Source organism: Galleria mellonella, unplaced genomic scaffold (assembly GCF_026898425.1).
Source record: "Galleria mellonella isolate WM207_F2 unplaced genomic scaffold, CSIRO_AGI_GalMel_v1 utg36, whole genome shotgun sequence".
Lineage (NCBI taxonomy): Eukaryota > Metazoa > Arthropoda > Insecta > Lepidoptera > Pyralidae > Galleria > Galleria mellonella.
In genome coordinates, this window is record NW_026442086.1 from 4521315 (window position 1) to 4541793 (window position 20479).

Here is a 20479-nt window from a genome sequence, read left to right on the forward strand (position 1 = left end):
TTGATTTAAACTAATAATCAAGTTTTTTTTTTATTATTTATGTGTTCAGATTATTTATATATTTATTTTCTTATTGCACAATAACATTTGTACAAATGGCGAACTTAATGTCGTATGGCTTTCTCTACCAGCTAACAATTAAGTAACAAAATATTTGATTTGAAAGCAGTGGTGGCGAATATGCGATACACAAAAAAAAGTCTTATCGTATATTTTCAAATTCAAATCATATTTATTTAAATAGACTTGTTTACAAGTACTTTTAAATCGTCTTTTTTTTTTAAATCTACTGCAGGTTTCGTAGAGTTATCTGTTGAGAAGTGTCCGCAAGAAATTCAACAGTTACTCTTTTCTCTGTGTGTGTTAACATTATGTGTATTTATTTAAATATACTATATCTAAAATTACATGGTCATTAAAAAAAGCCCGTGCATGATCAACTAACACTGTGCACGTATGTCATTCAAGTAATCATTTAGAGTGTAATAATAGGCTTTGTTAAATAAGTGTTTTTAATAACAGTTTTAAATTTATTAAAAAGTAGATCCAAAATATTCTTCGGTATCTTATTATAACATTTAATGCCCATTCCATTTAATTCCCATAAAATATTACAAAAAATATATGTTACTTATAATCATAAACTATATAACTATTGAATTTACATAAATTAAATACCTCCTATATTTTCAGATAATAAAATATGGGTCTTATACAATCTGTATTATGCTCTATGACGTTTTGCATCGAAAGGTAATTATCGAATATTTTTTATCACAAATCCTAAGTAGAATACAAATCCTACTTTTTTTTTTTGATGGGTGAAAATGGAATGGTAACACCGCCTGCGCTAACGGGATACGCTGGCAGAGCACCAGTGAAGGGTGATCGATGAGAATGAAAACAGGCCAGTTAGCCCATCATGATGAATTCATCAGGAATTAACCACGATAGTTTCCAGGGGGAACCGCGAGGAGGTCGACCTGGTTGGGTATATTGCTATGGGATTCTGTCTCCATCACTAACAATCCCTTTCCCCCCAAATCCTACGTTTACATGAACTTTACAAGACATGTAGATAATTTGAAGTAAAATCAACAATTAAAATGGGCGAAATTTTTTGCATAAAAATCATCAAATGAATCATGTTTTAATCTATAAAACTATACTAGTCCGCCAATCTGCACTATATCATTTGCAGTCTTCTTCTATATTATATATACACACCTGTAAAAACAATAAGTAATATCTATTTTCAGGGTACTAACGTGGACATGCTGTGCGTTTGTACTGATGTTACTTATGTTCACCATTATAATTTTAATGATATATGGTATATCCGTCGGTTATCACTATGCGCAGAAGGAGCTGGCTTCTTTCGCAAGTAAGTTTTAAAAGAATATAAATGATTGATCATGGTAACTGTTGTGAATGTGTGTGTGTGAATGAAGTGTAAGATAATGATATGGTAACACCGCCAGCACTATCGATTTACACTAGCGGGACACCAGTAACGAATGATAGGTGCGAATGAAGTCAGGTCAGTTCCAGAGCAACCACGAGTATGTCGGCTTGACAAATTTTAATAATAGTTTAGTAAATTTAGTAATATTTAAACACCCCCCAAGATATATCATTAAGCAATTCAGCCTGATGACCCACATTATTAATAATATCTGGGGAGGAAAGGGATTGTTAGTAACGGGGTCAAGCTGACCCATTGCTAACAATACAGAGTAACAGGTCGATCTTCACGCGGTTCCCCTTGGAAACCATCGTCCTTAATTCTAGTGAAATTTGTCATGATGGGCTAACTGATCTGCTTTTATCCTCCCCACCCTATTACCCCTCACTCTGGAACCCCGCCAGCGTATACCGATAGCCCAAGCGGGGTAACCATTCCATTATCACCTATTAAAACAACTAATAATGACTTCCCTCGAATGTGCAAAGTTGATTCCAACTTGAAAAATAAAATAATTTTAACCCGTCAAGTACCACTTTGGTCGAGATCTTGCACTCATGCAAAGGTGGGGTGAGTCACTAATAAACTTTTGGACTGGATAGGACTTAATACTCCTATTTTTTTTTTTGATGGGTGAAAATAGTATGGTAACCCCGCCTGCGCTAACGGGATACGCTAGCGGAGCACTAGTGAAGGGTGATAGATCAGAATGAAAACAGGCCAGTTAGCCCATCATGATGAATTCATCAGGAATTAACCATGATACTTTCCACGGGGAACCACGTGGAGGTCGACCTGATAGGGCATATTGCTAGCAATGGGGCTGTCAAACTCCATTGCTAACAATCCCTTTCCCCCCTAATACAGCTAGTTTATAAATATAAAAACGGATCAGCTTTTAATAAAGACATCAGAAAAAAATTCTCTAGATTCTATTTCGTTTGGAATCAAATTGCGCTGTATGATTTGTCAGGACAAAAATCTTTTAGTATTTATTTTATTTCTCATACAGTGTCTGCAAGATCCACGACAGAACCATCTGTACTGCGAGCCGGTCCAGAATCGAGGCGTGTCGTGCGACTTGTCGCCGTAAACAGGTCGCAAGTGGAACACGCCCCACATCCTATACTCGGTAAAAAAACCCATATTTTCTGATAGCAATCGATTTAAAAATATATTATAATAAGAGATTGAGAGCCGGGGGTATCTCAATTTGACTTTGTAGGTTTGATATATATATAAACGCTATATATATATAAAGCTCCTAAACAGGTGGCAAACAATTTATCTATCTACTGATAGGTACGTTTTTATTAGCGCTGTCATGAAAAACTTAAATACCAGAAGTCGCTGTCTTGTTCTATCTCACGCAAATATAACAAAGGAAAAAAGTATTTACAGATAATTCACATTTTTACAAAAACATATACCTACGTATAGCTATCTCATTGGAATAAAAACTAAAGAACGCTAATGCTAATGTAAAATTCCACTTTAACTTCTTCCAAATATTTATCATTCAAAAACATTATTACATTTACAGAAGTATATCAAACTAAAAAGCCTGAAGAAAAAATATACATAGAAACATCAGAAACTCCAATTGTTGTCCTTGAAACGGAAAGGTTAGTATTTTTACTAATAAATGTACTCGTAAAAGCAAGTACCTGCCGTTAAAAGCCGTTAAAAATTCGCTGCCGTTAAAAGCTGTTTCGCCCATGATACCCCCCATGCGTTGCCATTCCTGAGGGCTCCAGTGTTATACCTCTGTACCCAGTAAATTCAAGCCATATCCCACTCTAAACCAAAACACAACCATGCAAACACAACTGCTTTACGGTTGAAACACGAATGGGAAAAAAGTATCCAAACAAACGACTTTTGTACAAAGTCTCCCTCTGGTCCCTCATTCCTTATCACCCATTAAAAAAAACCCTCCAGTAACGGAAAACAGTTAAAAAAAAAGAGCGATAATCTCGCCCCTATTACGTTGGATTCTAATATGGTTGGAGAATATGGGCATATCGAGCGTTACTTTGGTGAGTTACGTTCATGACAATGGCAACAGTCTACAAAAGCCTCTGATTATCCCATTAGGAATTATATTTAAAAGCGTATATTTTTTTATAAAGACGTTAAAATTACATTATAGGCCGTCGAAAGAACCCGCACTATCTCCACATGAAAAAGAATTGGCCCGCAGACTCATCGGTCGTTTTCGCCGTTCACGAAATAATACTACCACTGCTGTGCCATTCCTGAGACCGTTACGAAATAGCACCGAATTTTTATTTGCGTCCACATGATCTAAGTTTTTCAGTTTTCAGGGATATGTAATTTAAAATTATACTACCCGTAATAGAGGCTTTTATAATTTATTTTATTGTTAATAATGTATTATATTTTTATCGTCACGATATGGTATAAGAACATTTGTATGGAGATATTTTTAATTTGCCATACGAATATGCTACACGTTCGAAAAATTGTCGTGAAAAAATGTCTTCATTGAATTGTATACGTTTTGTTATCCTATCATGACGATAATATCATAAAATACCATGTCGTACTATAGTAAATTATAAAAGCGCCCCTTTACATCCTTCGCTGAACTATTGTTTGTAGAATTAAATAATATTATATTTACAAACGTCTTTAATTTATATTCAGAAGTTGAACTTACAGTTAATGTAAAATAATTTATATATTTGTGATATTTGTTATGTTTATTGACGAAACTTTTCGATAAAAATTACTAGTGTCATTTAAATAGTTTGCAATCGTTGTTGTATCTGCTTCACGCCGTACTACTCTGTGGGCAAACCCGCGCTTGACTGCTCTGTCGACCGCCCTCATCGCGTTACCGGTAGTCACTGTTTCTGGACCTGAACGCAGAGCGCCTGCTGCTTTTGCAGCCTTTGCTAAAATTATACATAAGACACTTGAACAGTAAATTCAATGCTAATAAAACACCAATAAACAGATGTTTTGTAGACACATTAGATTGAAAATGTTTTAATTTTGAACACGAAATCTTTCGTCTACAAGTAGGTAGATTAGATTCAGAGAGAATTCAGGTTGCAAAAGGAATTACCCTCGCTACCTTTTGCAGTTACTTCAATATTACAATTTATAAAACACTCAATTATCAAAGACGAAATATATAGAAAAATTGTTTATGAATAAGGATGGGTATCCGTTAATTTTAATTCAATGCTTATGACGTGTATCACTATTTACTGAAATCTGATGGATACTTTATACGAAAGTTGATGATTTCCTAATATCTATACGGCAACCGTCTTTACATCAAGCAAGCCGTAAATATTGATATCAGTACAAACCAGATTCGAGCACAGGATGAATTTAAAATCGTCAGCAATACACGTTACAATCTAAGAATCTACTCATGCTATAGAATATATTTAGACAGAAATTGCGCGGATCATAAATTCTAATTAGAACCTAGATAATCGAGTACTGCGCGGTTTCAGAGACATTTCCTCTCACAATCTCTCAGGTTATAGAAAGAGATGCCTATTAAGGTTTTTCCAAGAGACTACAGCATTGGATTCTTCAAAAATGGGTAAAGAGGTTGTTTCAGCTACGTGCGCATAATAAGCCACCTGGTATTGCAGGCATTCGTAGACTACGGCAACTGCTTACCATTAGGTGGACCGTATGCTTATTTGCTATTTCAGTGATATAAAATAAAAATTCTAAAAAGATAAATAATGTTGACCCTACCATACTATTACTAACTCGACTGAACGCACTGTGTTAATAAAACAGGCTGAACTAGGATACTATGGAAGGATGATAGATAACCTTCCATATTGAGGGGAAAGGGATTATTAGCAATGGAGTTTGACAACCCCATTGCTAACAATATGCCCAATTAGGTCAACCAACGCGTGGTTACCCCTGAAAACCATCGTGAACAATTTTTGTTGAATTCGTCACGATGGGCTACCTGACCTGCTTCATCCTCACCTATCATCCATTACTGGAGCCCCGTCGGTATATACCGATACCATTCCATTATCACTCATAAAAAAAACCTTCCATATTAACCATCAATCTCCGACTGCCATTTTGTCCAAGCACCGAACGGTTTTTTTTAATGGATGATAATGGAATGGCAACCCCGACTACGCTATCTTCTAGTAATAAGAATAGTAGTCAGTCTTCGAGTGTTATCAATATAATAATTCTAATCGAGTAATCAGGCTTAAAATTGTTTGTAGTTTTTCGGTCCAATTGAAAATGTTCTGTTTTACTAGAAGAACACTGTATATGTAGGTATGTGGATACTATGCATACTTACCCATAGACTCTACTGAATTTGAGACAAAACAGTAATGATATCCAATGCCGATACCCAGTACCATCACCGATATAATTGTAAACAGTAAACAACATGTCAACATAGCGCAGACGGTGCATAATGATATTCTGGAAAATATTGAACATTTTGAATAAAAATTATATGTACCTAATTATAGATACTACAATAAGAAATTACCTTTCGAGAGCATCTAGAAGAATGGAAACGAAGGAACTCAGAGAACAACACACGCAGCCCATTTTATAATTCTAACATTTGATTGCGGCACTAAAATTTACGCGACCATTTAAAAAATTTTAGAAGTAAATAAAAGTGTTTTTCTTATTATTTTACATATCCAGTGCAATCCTATGATAAAATCATTTAAAAAACATACAAGTGTCAATTCAGTCATAGGCCTTTCTTTATCGAATTCTTAGTTCTTAGTGTAACTATATTTAATAAATAAAATGGTTTTTATAGAAAAAAAGAAATTATTTATTTAAATTATCAGATAGGTAATAATGGTTCAGCTCGACATATTTGGCATAATAATATTACGTGCTTTCCGTATTTGGAATGAAGATTAGGCTACTTTTTATCCTTATCAATGAATATTTTCCAGTTACGCTGCTGAGCTAGCTCTTCGACTAATAAAAAAAACCTAATTGGACCATTAACTTTAGACAAAAAGTTAACCAGTTTTTGAGGCTCAAGGCTCTCTCTATATAATTTAAGGTATCCACATATCTATCATAGATTATGTGGCTCAAAAGAGAACAATACTAGTATGTAATTTATGTATGATGTATTTAACGTAATTTGCATTCTTCACTGTAAGTCCACTAGTTAATATTACTAATTTTTAGAGAATTAATTTTTTTTTTTTTATTTACCTTAAATATATTCCTACATAAGTATTTTTTTAATTGTCACATAATCACACCTATCTTCTGGTTCCCAAGATACGATACTCGGTGGTATTCTATATACAGGCACAATTGCTCACAAATCCAAAAGATCCACAGCTAATTTAAAAAAAATTGTCCCGACCAAGATCAAATCCTAAACCTCATTTATGTAAAGCCCACCACAGCACCATATATATATCGTGGCACGATAATCGTGCCAAAGGTGCTAATTTCGTCATATTATTGTCATCGTGCGTGTAAAGAATGTATTTATGTACCAAAGATTTGTTCTTAGCTATGTACAAAACCAAAGATATCCTTGTTCTTAGTACAAAGCAAATTTATTCTTAATCTATGTTAGAAAACGACGTAACAAATATCAAATGTCATAAGTCATGTGTCATGTAGATATATCCTGTCAAATGAAAACAGAAAATTCAGAAAGAAAATATGGCAGAAGAAAACAATTCGCAAAAGAGAGAAGAATTTAAGAAAAAACACAAACGTATACCAAACAAAAATTATGCTGTTAAAAAGAGGCTTCCACTTCGGCCTGTTGATGGCGAAAATGTGATATTTATTACGAAGAAAACCAATTTTAAGGTATTACAGTATTGAATTATAAAGTGTGTGATCTTTAAGTTGTCGATTTAACAAAACTATTTCCTTTCAGGCTCAATTGGAGAAGTGTTGCGATCTTCTTACTAAAGGTGAAAAAGAAATAATACTACACGGCTTAGGAGCTGCTATCCAACGGTGTTGTAACTTAGCTTTACAACTGGAAATACTGTTCTCTGGTACTTGTCAATTAGAAGTTAATACAGGCACAGTAGACTTAGTTGGTAAGTATTTACTATGACTTTATTATTATTATATCCTATTTCTCGCCCACTACTGAACATAGGCCATATTTTGCCACAAGTAATAATCATCTGTTACCTGCAAATTTTTCTTAACCTTCTGCAGTATTTGTTGTCAAAATTCTATCTATAGTTACAGCTGCCCTTCATCTACTTTTATATCTATCATCTATTGCATGTATGCTGGTTCTTGTAACTTCTTCCTCAAAGCTGTACTATAAGCTAGCTAAGCTAAGCTATAAGCTATACTGTAAATACCTACTGGAAATAACATGTACACAACTTTTGTATCGTAGTAATTATCATACTAATATAAAAATTGTAACAAGGTATTTTAGGAAAGTTGTAATTAGTGGACAATAAATAATGTAATACATTGTCTACAACAAACATACAAAATTCTAAATTATTATTTCATAATAATAGTAGCCAAAACAATAATGTAAAATAAAGATGCATGCACACATACAGAAGTGTCTACTGTATAACCCTTGTTGTCCATGATTTCATTTTTATTTTACCTCAAACTGTTTTTGATCTTATATAGTGAAATATCTAATATATAATAAATAATCTTACATTCCAGTATTGGAATATATGTTTTATCAGCCTTACATTTTTTCCATAAGCCTACCCAGGTTCACCATAACTTGTAATTGTCATTGTTACACCAACATAATAATACAATACATTTATGCACTCAATATAATGAAAATAAACATTTTTACCATTTCAGATGATTTGGAGCCTCTGATTGATGATCTGGATTTTGGAACTCAAGTCAGACACACATCGTCAGTTCACATAAGAGTTTTTAGAAGTGCTATGCTTGGAGCCAACCAGTAAACTAAAATGTTTTTTACACTTAATGAAATAGTGCAGTGGATAGGACTTACGGTTTTTGAAATCTGGATAAACTTAATAACTATAACAATATTTTCAGTGCTTTTAACATTAAAAATAGATGGTATTGTGAATAGTGCATGGTGGACAATATTTGCCCCATTATTTGTTAGTGATGCAATGAATGCATACTTTTGCTGTATTGTTTGTATAAGAATGAATTTAGAGAACTCTTACAAAGCCTCACTGTATAGAGCCTCTTGGAGTGGAATATTCCTAGGTTTAACATTTGTTTTTAAATTCCTTTTATGTAGAAAGCTACAAGGGGATTCAACAATAGAATACAGTGAGGTGTTTGCACCATTGTTCATTCTGCTGCAGTTAATAGCAGTAAGGGCTTGTCAACTACATCAATAATCACTTACCTACTTTATATAATGTAACTACATATTGTAAAATAATTAAAATTATGATATGACATAAAATCTTTAATTTGAAAAGAAATTGGTGAACGAAATAGGAATTTAAAAAATTATAAATGATATGAAATCAACTTAAACATAAAAAATCACATAAGTAATAAAAACATATTAATGAAAGACAGATCTGTATGTATGTGAATACTAATGAAACATACTGAATAATCCACCCCTATTTTTCTTTTCTTCACCAAAATTAAAACTAAAATTATTATTCTGTTGATTCTGTGTGTCCGTTAAAGACTGGTTTTTTGTTTCTTTTTGTTTTTCAGAGTTTCCGAAAAACGAAAATCCTGTTTTTCTTAGTCCTGTTACAAATTAAAGAAAATTAATTAACTGACAAGTTGATTTTTTATAAAAAATTGCTTTGATATCTTGATATAAAATTATACATAAAAAAATAATGAACCTGATAAAAAATTAGGAACTTCTTGAGATAAAACTTCAGCATTCTCACTTATAGGATCATCAGCCTTAGGAGATAAAAGCAAATTGGAATCTGTAAATTGAACACATAGGTAGAGGCAATGGCAATACAATAGAACATCTATGATAAGAGATTTAATTATTTTAAAGTTCCTTTAATATCTATATTTACAAAAAAAAAAAATAGAACAATAATCTGTAAATAAGCAAAGTTATATAAATTATAGTATTATAATTATTAATAGTTACCATAAGCACACAAAATTATGTAATTATGTGTTACTAGCTTTTACATGAGTGACTAAAATAAATTAATTGATTAGAATAAGCAGCAGTGTCAATAGTTGAATAGGTAAATCGAGGATAGTCTCTCATCTGCACAGACCTTTAAAATATGAAAGGAGTGTGAAAAATGTAACAGGGGAAAGTGCACACTTACTGCTACATGAACTATGTTTATGAAAGTGAATAAATCAAAAAATAATGTAACACAGTTCCCTGCGCCTGTCCCATAAAAAACTGCCGTAAAGATAGATATTACAATTAGTATAACAAAACTATAATATTTTATATATAGAGTACCAATGCAATGTGGAAAATCTTCCCCTTCTTCAAAACCTGTTGTACTTATGGACATATCCAAAGAATCAGGACATCCCTGAGTTCCATGACTAAAAAGAAATCCAGTTACAGCCTTGTCTGTTTTCATCAATTTGCTCTGAAAAATACATTTATTTAAGTGTATACTGCCGCACTAAACAAGTGACTAATGAAACATATAAAGAACGAGACAGTAACAATTGTTGTTTCTTATGTCTGCAGTAACAAAAAGATATTTATTGATAGATTTATGCCACTTCTCTATGGGAGGATTTTAAACCTTACTAATTAAATTACAATTATATAGATATAATATTTAATTTACTTCTTGCGTCACTATCAGATTGCTTTCATTATTAATTGCGTCTGGTTTTATTACTGTATGATCTGTTTCTTTAATATTTTCACGAGTTTCTTCAACTTGCTCTGCATTTACATTCTCTGTCTCATTCTCATTTTGAACAACATCGATAACTGTGTTACTTTGTTGAAAGAATTTAGATGTAATTACATTGTCGTCGTTTCTCTGGAAAATTAAACATAATTTATCAATTACATACATTAGTGCAATAATTCCTTCTCATAAGAAAAGGTTGTAACCTATTTATATTATTATTTATTATTTCTCTTGTATTGGTATATTGTACTTTGTTCTTTAGTGACCTCTTACGGTAACAGGAGACATGAAAAGAAGTTATTTATTAATTACATTAATGAACAGTTAATTTAAACATATTTAAATATTAATAGGTACCGTTTGCAAGATAGTATTTTTCGCATAAACAAATTGTGGTGACGAATCCAAATTATGTTTCTTTAGAATCATATCTTTCAGCTTTGTGTAACTTTCAGCACTAGTGTGACTGGCGTTAAGCTCGCTGTTTATGGTTTGATCCACGGCAGTCACCTCATCATTTTCATCTTCATTTATTTGGTTGTTACTTTCTGCCGATTCCGGTAAATCAAAAGATACTTTTTTCTTACTGATACTCTCTTGAGAATTCTGAATTGGATAAAAATAAAAGGGTAATTATATTTATCTTTACGCTAAGTCCCTACACGCAGTTATAGCAGAATACCAATGGCATCTATTCTTATTTAGTATTTTAGTAATTATGAAAGTAGATTATCAACTTTTAGTTTTTTCCTCAAATTTCCGCAACCCAATTTGGTTGGTTGTTAAAACTTATAATTTTTAACCGACTTCATTTAAACTGTCCATCTATCCGTATATCATGACATCTGTTTTACTGTTTACAATATTAATTATATCTCAATACTGCCTTTAAATTATCTAGGAAGAATACAATGCTACTCACAGGGAAACTATAGTCATATTTTTTTAATTGTAAAATACAACTAAAAAATATGTAAATATATAATAAATTAGTTATTAGCAACGGAATATTTATTATTCTGTTTAATTTCACTACCACGTGTGATAATTCGTTTGCAGGATATTGATTTTCAAAGTAATAAAATTTTTATACATATTAGTATTTACTAATATGTATAAAAATTTACCTTAATTGCATAATTTGCATTATCAGGTACTGATAAATATATTACTACTTCCACTGGTTGTTGAGAAGACCCATAAAGTAGTTCCTAAAATAGAAACTAATTGGGATAATAGTAATATAAAATTGATATCTGTTTATGATTAAAATTACACTAGTTACCTGAGTTAAATCCAGGAATTCTGTAGGTGGTATTATAATACCGTCTATTGGAGTTTTAACACTAGTGTTAGTTAAATCTATCTCTTCTATTTGTTCAATTTCTTCGATAGAATCCTGTAATACGTCCCCAAAAATTATAAATCGACATTTAATTTTTTTTTTTTTTATATTATTTTATAATTTAATTTGAACATTTTCACCAACCTTTTCTTTAGAAACTTCTGTTCCGATAACGGTAACATCTTTTAATTTTTCACGTTTCACTTTGGACATTATTTTATAGGCATCATTTTTGTCTATCTTAACGTCTTCCAAAATATTTATTAATTTCTTTTTCGAAAAGTTATCAATATTACTCTCATGACTTTGATATATAAATGACATATTATCTTCAGTGGGAATGGGTTTATTAAAGTAGTAAAATAAACTGGTCTCATCGCTCTTTAATCTCTTTATTGTAGTTTCCAGTTCATTTGTTACAGAACATATTCGTTTATTAACATTAGGTTGTATTATATCAGATTTCTTTATCTAAAATTAAATAATAATTATTTTTAACAATTATAATTATTAGTATAAATTACATAAAGTAATGAAACATAATGACAATGGATAATTTATTACCTGATCTAATTTAGAGCTTAAATCATCAAAATCAGCGCTGAGAAGTTGAAGTCTCGGCAACTAGGAACAAAAAAAAGAAAAATAAACAAAGAGAAATCTAAAGTTTCAAATTAAATATTTAAAATAATATGCAAATATTACTCGTAGTGTTTCATTTGTACTGCACAAACTAGGCCAATTAGCATCAAAATCTTTAAGCTTATTGTTATCAGATTCTTCTACAGTGTGTTCTACTTCTACTGGCAGCGTATTTAATGCAACTTTATTTGCTCTACACTCCTGCTCTTTAAGCATCTTATTTATATCCTGCTCTAATTCTACTACTTCTTTAGATTTCTCTCCAATCTGTTTTTCAATTTGTTTAACTTCATAAATGAAAAACTTTGCTATTTCGATTACGCGTAATCGTTCCAATTTCAGTAAGTATTTTTTCTTTTCCACTATTTGCTTAACTAATTTTTCAATTTCATTTTCCAGAATAATTATACTTTCCTTCATTAGTTGAGCTTTATTTGTAGTTTGGATCAATTTCTGAACTCTAGGTATGCTTTCATATCTGCTTTTACATTCTAACCAAAGTTTGTCATACTTCTTTTGGCCCTCTGTTACGCGTTCATCGATTTCCTGTTTTCTTTCTTGTGCCAACAGACACTCTTTTATTAGCTCTACATTAGCAGATTTAATAGCTTCATGAGCAATTATTAAGCTATAATAAAAATAATCTATTATGAAAAAAAAAACAATATATAACAATTGCACAACTTTTTTTACAAATAATTTTAATTTGTAAAGGATATACCCATCAATTCGAAATATAGGGTATATTCTGGAAACTGAATAGCTTCTCCTAATAAATACAATAAGTGGAAATATGTTAATTTAGTTATTTAATATTTCATAGAAGTATATCGATTGTATAGCTTGTATAGTTCAAAAGGTATTTTAATACCTATTTACGACTTTGTCCAAGAGGAAAATTGCTCAGATTTATAATCAGAGTCAGAATACAAACTTCCAGAGTTCCAGATGCCTACGTACATACCTAAGAATACCTACTTATAGATCTTATTACCTATAAAAAGAGAGTCATTTTATCTTTGCCTGGGAAAGAGCGCTGTATCCACAAAGAGATTAGTATCGCCACCTTATATGCAGTATAATCTGGTAGCTAGAGAATTTTTTATTCTTCTAGACTAGCATGCTATTGCGTAAGCATGAATTTCAGAAGTAGAAAAACCAATAAAATAGACCACTTCTGAATGACGTATCAAAATAAAAATACACCAGATTTTAAGTTATGTAATCCATCGGCAATATAACTGTGAAAACCGCACCAATTTGGGGTAATAGTTATTGCGTGATGCCGAAACAAACATATAGAGAAACAGACATCTAGACATAATTTCTAAAAATTATTGTTTTGGCATTTATATATTTATTGTATTGGTTTTGTATTGATCTTATTAAGACACCTCATATAATTTTTTTTAAACATCACTTATGAAAACACATCTTCTGGTTACAATTTTATTATATAAGTACTTAATTTTATACCTAACAAACTTCACTACACAAATATCGTTACAACTTGATCCAAGAGAGAATGAGATGCTATGAACGCAACTGCAACTCCATTATAAACTTAATTACTTAGCTGATTAGCCATTAGCTAGAGTTCCATCTATAGATCTATTCTATCGTTTAAAAATGAAATTGTTTTCGTAACTAGTCATTGTTTTCATCTCACTCATCATTTGAATTATTGAACTAAGCAACGTATTACCTGTTTATCTCCTGTTCAGCTTGTTTTATTTCGGCTTCTAATTTTAAATTACTATTACTTATAATGATACAAATTTCTTTCTGTCTTTCAGATTGTCTTCTTAATTTATTAAAAAGAAATGCTTGAGCTAAAACGCATTTAGACAAATGAAAATTAGTGACCTTTTACCATTAGGATCTCTGCATATTACGGTGGAATGAAGCTGGGGCGTAAAGGTAACTAGGTAGGTATCATATTCTAAAGTATTTTCATCGCTTAACCTTTCAACTGTGTCATGCAAAATGGTGGAAAATCCACATCTGTGTCGTCCCGTGAGCGGATTTTACACAGACTAGGTATTTTTAGCGTATAGGTTCATAAAACTTGATTTTTCCGAAATCTAATTGAAATTATACAAAATTCAGATTAAATTTATATTCCAACTAGATTCCTTATGTAATTTCTTACACTACATTCGACTTGAATTGCATTGCAACTGTTCTATGAAAAAAAAAATGGGGTCACCTATAAATTACCTTTTATTTTTCAATTATTAAAAAACTAAGACCTTGCTGGATGTAAAATTATATATTTTTTGTACAATATTATATACTTGATAAAATAAAAATAAAATGGCTTATGTTCCAATACATTTTTTTATACAGCACTTGTTTATAAACATGGACCAAAAAAGTCCCTCTTCAATTGACGCTTAAGTGGGTCTCCTATTTCATTATTTTACGTACATTCTTGGCGTTAGGGACAAGAGGTGGTTTGTTTAAAATAATTTAAGCTTATCGCCAAGCTAGTTTAAACAAAACAGTATATATGACATTATTATCTATATGTCCACTAAGCGGACGGGACAAATGCAGTTGAGAGGATATGAGGATCACTTTCTTTCAAGAAATGAAAATATGCAAAACAAATCTAACACCGCTCATAGTTTTATTACTCCAACTCTTGCTTTTAGTATGTACCTAGTATGTTGTAGATATTGGTATCGAACTAAACAGTTACAATCTTAGGTTAAAACATTTTATGATTGTAATACTTACCTTTGATACACTGACTTGAAAGCGTAATTTTAATTTGAGTTTCGTCAACTTGCGTTGAAATTTTTTCCAACGCCTGCACGTCGTTATTTTCTGCCATTTTACATCAAATTATATTTACGTTATGAAATAGGTACCTATCTAATCACATTTCTTTTACCTAACCACAAAGCAAGAGATCAACCTACTTACGAAAATTGGCGGGAATCCTAATGCAGCAATGTTTTTTTTTTTTTTTTATGAACCACAGCACTTACTTACTTTTTTTTTTAATGGATGATAATGAAATGGTAACCCCACCCGTGCTATCGGTATACATCGGCAGGGCACCAGTGAAGGATGATAGGTGAGTATGAAGCAGGTCAGGCCCATCGTGACGAATTCAACAAGAATTGTTCACGATGGTTTCCAGGGGGAACCACGTGGAGGTCGACCTAATAAGGCATATTGCTAGCAATGGGGCTGTCAAACTCCATTGCTAACAATCCCTTTCCCCCAACCACAGCGTCCTTAATTGTTTTACGATAACGAGCTAAGCTATTAAAATAGGACACTTTGTGAGACCAACACCGAAAGAAATCCAATTTATTGCAAAAAAAAGGGTAAAAATAAGTAATTATAATTTATACTGAATTAGCAAAGAGACATACATTAACAAAAAAGAATAAGTAGGTAGTAAAAACATTCTTCTTTTTCATATTGGTTTTTTAAATTCAATTTATTTTTTATCTTTATTTGTAAATGAAATATTTCAGTTTATATAAATTAATGTTTTTGTTGCTATCTTTGCAAATAAATCATATTTATATTTTGTTGCAATCAAATTAATCTCAGAGAAATACGGTAGGTAGGTTTATACCTACCAGATATTTCTTTGAAAAATATGTTTTATTTCTAAAAAAATATGTGGTCTTCTTTCCCTCAATAGAAACGGATTTTTTTTTACGATTATTTTTTGCCAGCATCATGTATAAAAGGCTCGTACTGGAGATGAAAATTATATTATTTTTTTATTATTATTTAATTTTATTATTACCTTCTTTGGTTTTCATGTTATTTATCTACCTCACGGCCATTTTATTCAATGTAAAAGCGCGTCATTTTTGGGTAAAATCATTCAACTGACTATGCACTCATATTTAACCTTAGATTATAAAGTACGTTATAGTACATTATACTAAGTCTATATCTTTGACAAACTTGTGTATTTATACTTTGTGTATATTTGTAACGTTTGGTTTATCGAATAAGCATACAATTGAAATCAATTTGATTACAATTTTTATTTTATCTACCATTCTAAAGTTAGGACTACATTTGTTGCCAGATTTTGCATGAACACGGAACATAATTTCAATTTCCTTTGCCAATGGGAAATAAGTATAAGTAATCAATAAAACAAAAAGATCAATACCTAAAATTTATTAAACAAAATATGTGTCTCATAAAGTTATTTAAAATAACAGACATAAATGATAACTTGAAATACAACCTAGCATCCTAATTAAACCAGGTACTTTTCATAAATTTATCCCACTAATAAAAAAATTAAAGGACATACAATGATGAATGCAGCACGAAGGAATTTTAGCTAACACTGGTGGCCAATCACATCCACTGAATCGTGTGCATAATATTACGTTTGCACTGACTTAGTCTGTGAATATTGTATTACTATGTCAGCCTTTAAATGTCTACTGCTGACATAGCCATCTCCCACAGCATACGCCACATCAAGGAAGGGTTCTAAGCTGCCTCTATATAATTACGAATATTTACTTGCTAATTATGTTTCAATCACAAAATAAACCAGTACAAACTTTTACAACTGACACCTTTATACAAATATTTCACAGTACTCTTCAAAACAGAGTGACACTCAACATCCTCACATACATTCATAATACTGTTAGCAAAATTATAATTAACTTTTTGTCAAACAAGTGTCTAATTATATGAATACTCATCAAAACACTTGTTATACAAAATGTAGCAAGGCTCGATCTGAAAACGTTAACTTACATATATTACATTTGTTCACAAACATCTGTTTGGATGTCATTAATTCTATTTTCATATGCTCTAGTACAAATGTTTCATATCTAATTTTCGTGTTACTATTGAATGAGATATTGTTACCTGTTATAATCTAATATTACTTTGGCTTCATTTTTCTGGGATCAATTAGTACCTGTATGATTTGAAACACAATAAATATGGCGGTGTGGAGTGCGATAAGTACACACACAGTGGTAGCACTATAAATTAATACATGTGGGAACTAAATGCAAACAAAAGAAAGGAACAACCGGGTGGCAATACTATGTGGGCATTACATAATTAAAAATAATTTATGGCGTTAAACAAAAACTCAAATTATACTAGCAATGACAGGGAATGTCAACTTGATAATTATCACGATACAAAAGCGAACCACCATACTAAAGTCGAAACTTAGAAGTCAAAAAGCGAGGATCAAATCAAAAGCATGTCTCCATATGGAACAACTTAATAGTAATACTTAAAAATACAAGTTTAAAAATACCTACTGGGTCCCACTTGAAAATTATATAAATTTAATATTAAATTAACGTAGTTTGTACCGCCAACATTCACTAAGTGCAATAATTACCATGCAATTACATAAAAAGAAAGGAAGCCTTTAATATACTAGAGCGCGAGGTGGGCACGGACCGTACAAAATAAAAATACCCTGTGTCATTTTTATGTAAATACATAGTAATCAGTTATTTTCCTACTTTTAACAGATACATCAGTCGAATATTTTAAAATTTTTGATGAAAATAGTATCAATCGAATTACTTCAACAACATCGAAACACCGTCGGCGAGCTACAAACGTACTTTCGCGAACTCCACAAGCGACCTGGTCGACCTCGTCGACGTCGTCGGCCTCGCCGGCACGGCTAGGACGCGGTGGCGGCTCCCCGCCTTTTGTCCAGGAAGTTGCCAAAATTTTGATATTTTTTTCTACAAGTCGTCCGCTCGGACGCGGCTCTTGAGCGCGACGGCTCATTAACTGTAAGGCTGCGGGGGCAGGATCTCGGTGAGTAGCCGCTTGAGGCTATCGATACCGGTAAGGAAGCCGCAGTCGGGACCGTGGTGTGGCGTCGCGGTGGCGAGCGGCGACTCGGCCGCGGCGCCCGCATATGCCGTGTGCGCGAAGTCTATCATACGGATATCGACTCGTTCAGCGGGCAGAGGCGGCTGCGGTCGCGGTCGTGGTGTATTCCAGGCGGGTGCCGCTGCTGCTTGTGGCCTGGTCCGCGGCCGCTTGCCGCTCGCTTCCGCCTCCGCGTCCGTTTCTGCCTCTCCGCGCCACGACTCGCTACTCGTGGACGAGTACGCCATCCAGCTATCGGTGGAGTCCGGGCTGGGCGGCTGGCGTCGCGGCGAGTGCGATGCGACCTCGCCCTCCTCGTATCCGCCCATAGTCTCCTCCGAGTGCGGCTGGAACGGCTCCCGCGCCTCGTGCAAGTCCGATGAGATCTCGTCGTGCAGCGTGGACATGTCGAAGTGTCCCGGTGAGGGCGCCAGGTCTGTTGAGCTGCTCGACGCGTCCCCATCGTACTCGCTCGCCGTCGTCTCGTCCACCGCTGGCTCGCTCTGTACGTCGCCCTCATAGACTATTAACAATGAGCTGTAATAGAAAACACGCAATTAGAAGAAGAGGTCGATTCCGATAATGACATGCATTTTAGAAACAGTTAAACAACAAATTTATTTTCCAAACTGTTTTTTTTATACAACTTAGTATTCTAAGTTTTTGCCATTGCAAACAAGCTGACGGCCCACCTGATGGAAAGTGGTAACCGACGCCTATATACATGGGCAGAACCATGGTCATAACAGAGTACACTGTTTCGCCCATGATACCTATATATATACATGATGTTATTCCTCTGTACCCTGTAAATTCACTGCCATAATCCCACCCTTCAAACCGGAACACAGCCGTGCAAACACAACTGCTTCACGGTAGAAACACGAATGGGACAGAGATGCCCAAGCGGCGACTTTTGTACAAAGTCTTCCTTTCAACTGAGTTTTCATTTGGACCAATTGAAACATCTGGATAATCTATTTTAATGTATCAGTAAATGAATTTTATTATTATTATATAGAAAACGCTATGTTCTCGAAATTAGAATAGAATACGAGTATCCAAGTGCGGGGTGGTATGTGGCATGTGGCGTGTGGCGTGTGGCGTGTGGCGTGTGGCGTGTGGCGTGTGGCGTGTGGCGTGTGGCGTGTGGCGTGTGGCGTGTGGCGTGTGGCGTGTGGCGTGTGGCGTGTGGCGTGTGGCGTGTGGCGTGTGGCGTGTGGCGTGTGGCGTGTGGCGTGTGGCGTATGGCGTGTGGTGTGTGGCGTGTTGGTTTGTGGGTGGCGGACGCACCAGGAGTAGAAGCGGTAGCTGGTCTGCTTGGCGATGGCGCGACGCAGCGCGTCCAGGTCGCGCAGTACGCGGCGCACGACGCGGCCGCGCGCGCCGAAGAAGTCTCGCAGCGCGTCGCGCAGCCCCGCTTCGCTGAGCGCGCGCCCCCAGTACTTGTCGCGCCGCACGCACGCGCCCGTCTCCGGCACGTACACCTGCACCGCGACACACACGCACACACATCGCCATTTAGTGACATTTCAATCATAATACTAATTGGTCACATAACTTGAAGAACCGACAACCGATGGGGGAAGAAAAATTCTTGAGTGGCGACCACGTATGGGTAAACACAGTGTAAGACGCCCCCCCCCCCTTCACTAGATGAAGCGACAACCTCAAATGTTTTGCAGGGAGTCAGTAGATGCGGTGGCTCAGGACTGTTCCTTATGGCAGTCTATAGGGGAGGACTATGTTCAATAGTGGACAGGTAATGACTGAAATGATGATGATAGTGGCCAAAGACCCTCTAGGTTACAACCTACTACTAAGATATCCCGGGATGAATCCCGAAATTGTCTAGTCCCCTCACCCCTACAGGACCCAAGTGAAATTTACAGCTATGCTAAAAAACATGTATATGCGGCGTTTAAAAAACCACACAACCCCTATAATAATATTAACGACGCCAATGTTTATAGTTTGGCACGATTTTATAGCAAACCAAAACGTATGCAACAGTAATAATATGAAGATGCTTTTATTTCGTTTTCCGTTATCGATAACATCATATCGTGCGCGTCCGTATTATCGGAAAACCACTTAACACAAATACTAAATATTTATAATATGTAAACGATTTTAGACATAACAATTAACCTGACTGAAATCACTTTACGTGACCTGAATTCATATGTACCATAAACACTGCATGTTTAGTAAAACTATGTTAATATAATAATGTTAATCAATTTCATTGATGTCTGTCATATCCACAGAGAGATATGGATATATTATGAGCGAAAATGATATAGCAACCTCGGCTGCGCA

At 34.0% G+C, this 20479-nt stretch overlaps 5 protein-coding genes across 9 annotated transcripts in view; 2 read left to right on the plus strand and 3 right to left on the minus strand.

The window, feature by feature from the left end:
- Window positions 1-703: 703 nt before the first annotated feature.
- LOC113520806 (uncharacterized) lies at window positions 704-3830 on the plus strand. Its single transcript, XM_026906212.3, has 5 exons — window positions 704-753; window positions 1260-1384; window positions 2478-2597; window positions 3009-3090; window positions 3618-3830. The coding sequence occupies exons 1-5, from the start codon at window positions 704-706 to the stop codon at window positions 3769-3771; spliced, it is 531 nt and encodes a 176-aa protein (XP_026762013.1). The 3' UTR covers window positions 3772-3830.
- On the minus strand, window positions 3768-6176 carry LOC113520807 (uncharacterized). The gene is made up of 3 exons (XM_031910388.2): window positions 5991-6176; window positions 5793-5920; window positions 3768-4386 (listed from the first exon to the last, which is right to left on the minus strand). The coding sequence occupies exons 1-3, from the start codon at window positions 6050-6052 to the stop codon at window positions 4166-4168; spliced, it is 411 nt and encodes a 136-aa protein (XP_031766248.2). The 5' UTR covers window positions 6053-6176; the 3' UTR covers window positions 3768-4165.
- Window positions 6177-7112: 936 nt separating this feature from the next.
- Window positions 7113-8891, plus strand: LOC113520536 (transmembrane protein 203-like). 2 transcript variants are annotated; one of them, XM_026905894.2, is made up of 3 exons: window positions 7113-7306; window positions 7377-7545; window positions 8300-8677. In XM_026905894.2, exons 1-3 carry the CDS (start codon window positions 7154-7156, stop codon window positions 8407-8409), a joined length of 432 nt encoding a protein of 143 aa, XP_026761695.1. In that variant the 5' UTR covers window positions 7113-7153; the 3' UTR covers window positions 8410-8677. The 2 variants fall into 2 exon arrangements, with proteins under 2 accessions (XP_026761695.1, XP_052753463.1); XM_052897503.1 differs by lacking the exon at window positions 7113-7306 and having other exon boundaries at window positions 7404-7545; window positions 8300-8891.
- A 122-nt stretch (window positions 8892-9013) lies between these two features.
- Window positions 9014-15628, minus strand: LOC113520808 (uncharacterized). Its single transcript, XM_026906215.3, has 11 exons — window positions 15038-15628; window positions 14001-14127; window positions 12359-12923; window positions 12218-12277; window positions 11798-12124; window positions 11594-11707; window positions 10666-10914; window positions 10237-10437; window positions 9894-10029; window positions 9295-9384; window positions 9014-9193 (listed from the first exon to the last, which is right to left on the minus strand). The coding sequence occupies exons 1-11, from the start codon at window positions 15132-15134 to the stop codon at window positions 9030-9032; spliced, it is 2130 nt and encodes a 709-aa protein (XP_026762016.2). The 5' UTR covers window positions 15135-15628; the 3' UTR covers window positions 9014-9029.
- Window positions 15629-16441: 813 nt separating this feature from the next.
- Window positions 16442-20479, minus strand: part of LOC113520809 (inositol hexakisphosphate kinase 2) — a 70734-nt gene continuing 66696 nt past the window's right edge. For all 4 annotated transcript variants that reach the window (XM_052897501.1, XM_052897499.1, XM_052897502.1 and 1 more), the window contains exons 7-8: window positions 19451-19644; window positions 16442-18694 (exon numbers count right to left, since the gene is read on the minus strand). In XM_052897501.1, the coding sequence (XP_052753461.1) occupies window positions 18070-18694; window positions 19451-19644 (819 nt within the window). In that variant the 3' untranslated portion in view covers window positions 16442-18069. The remainder of the gene's footprint in view (window positions 18695-19450; window positions 19645-20479) is intronic.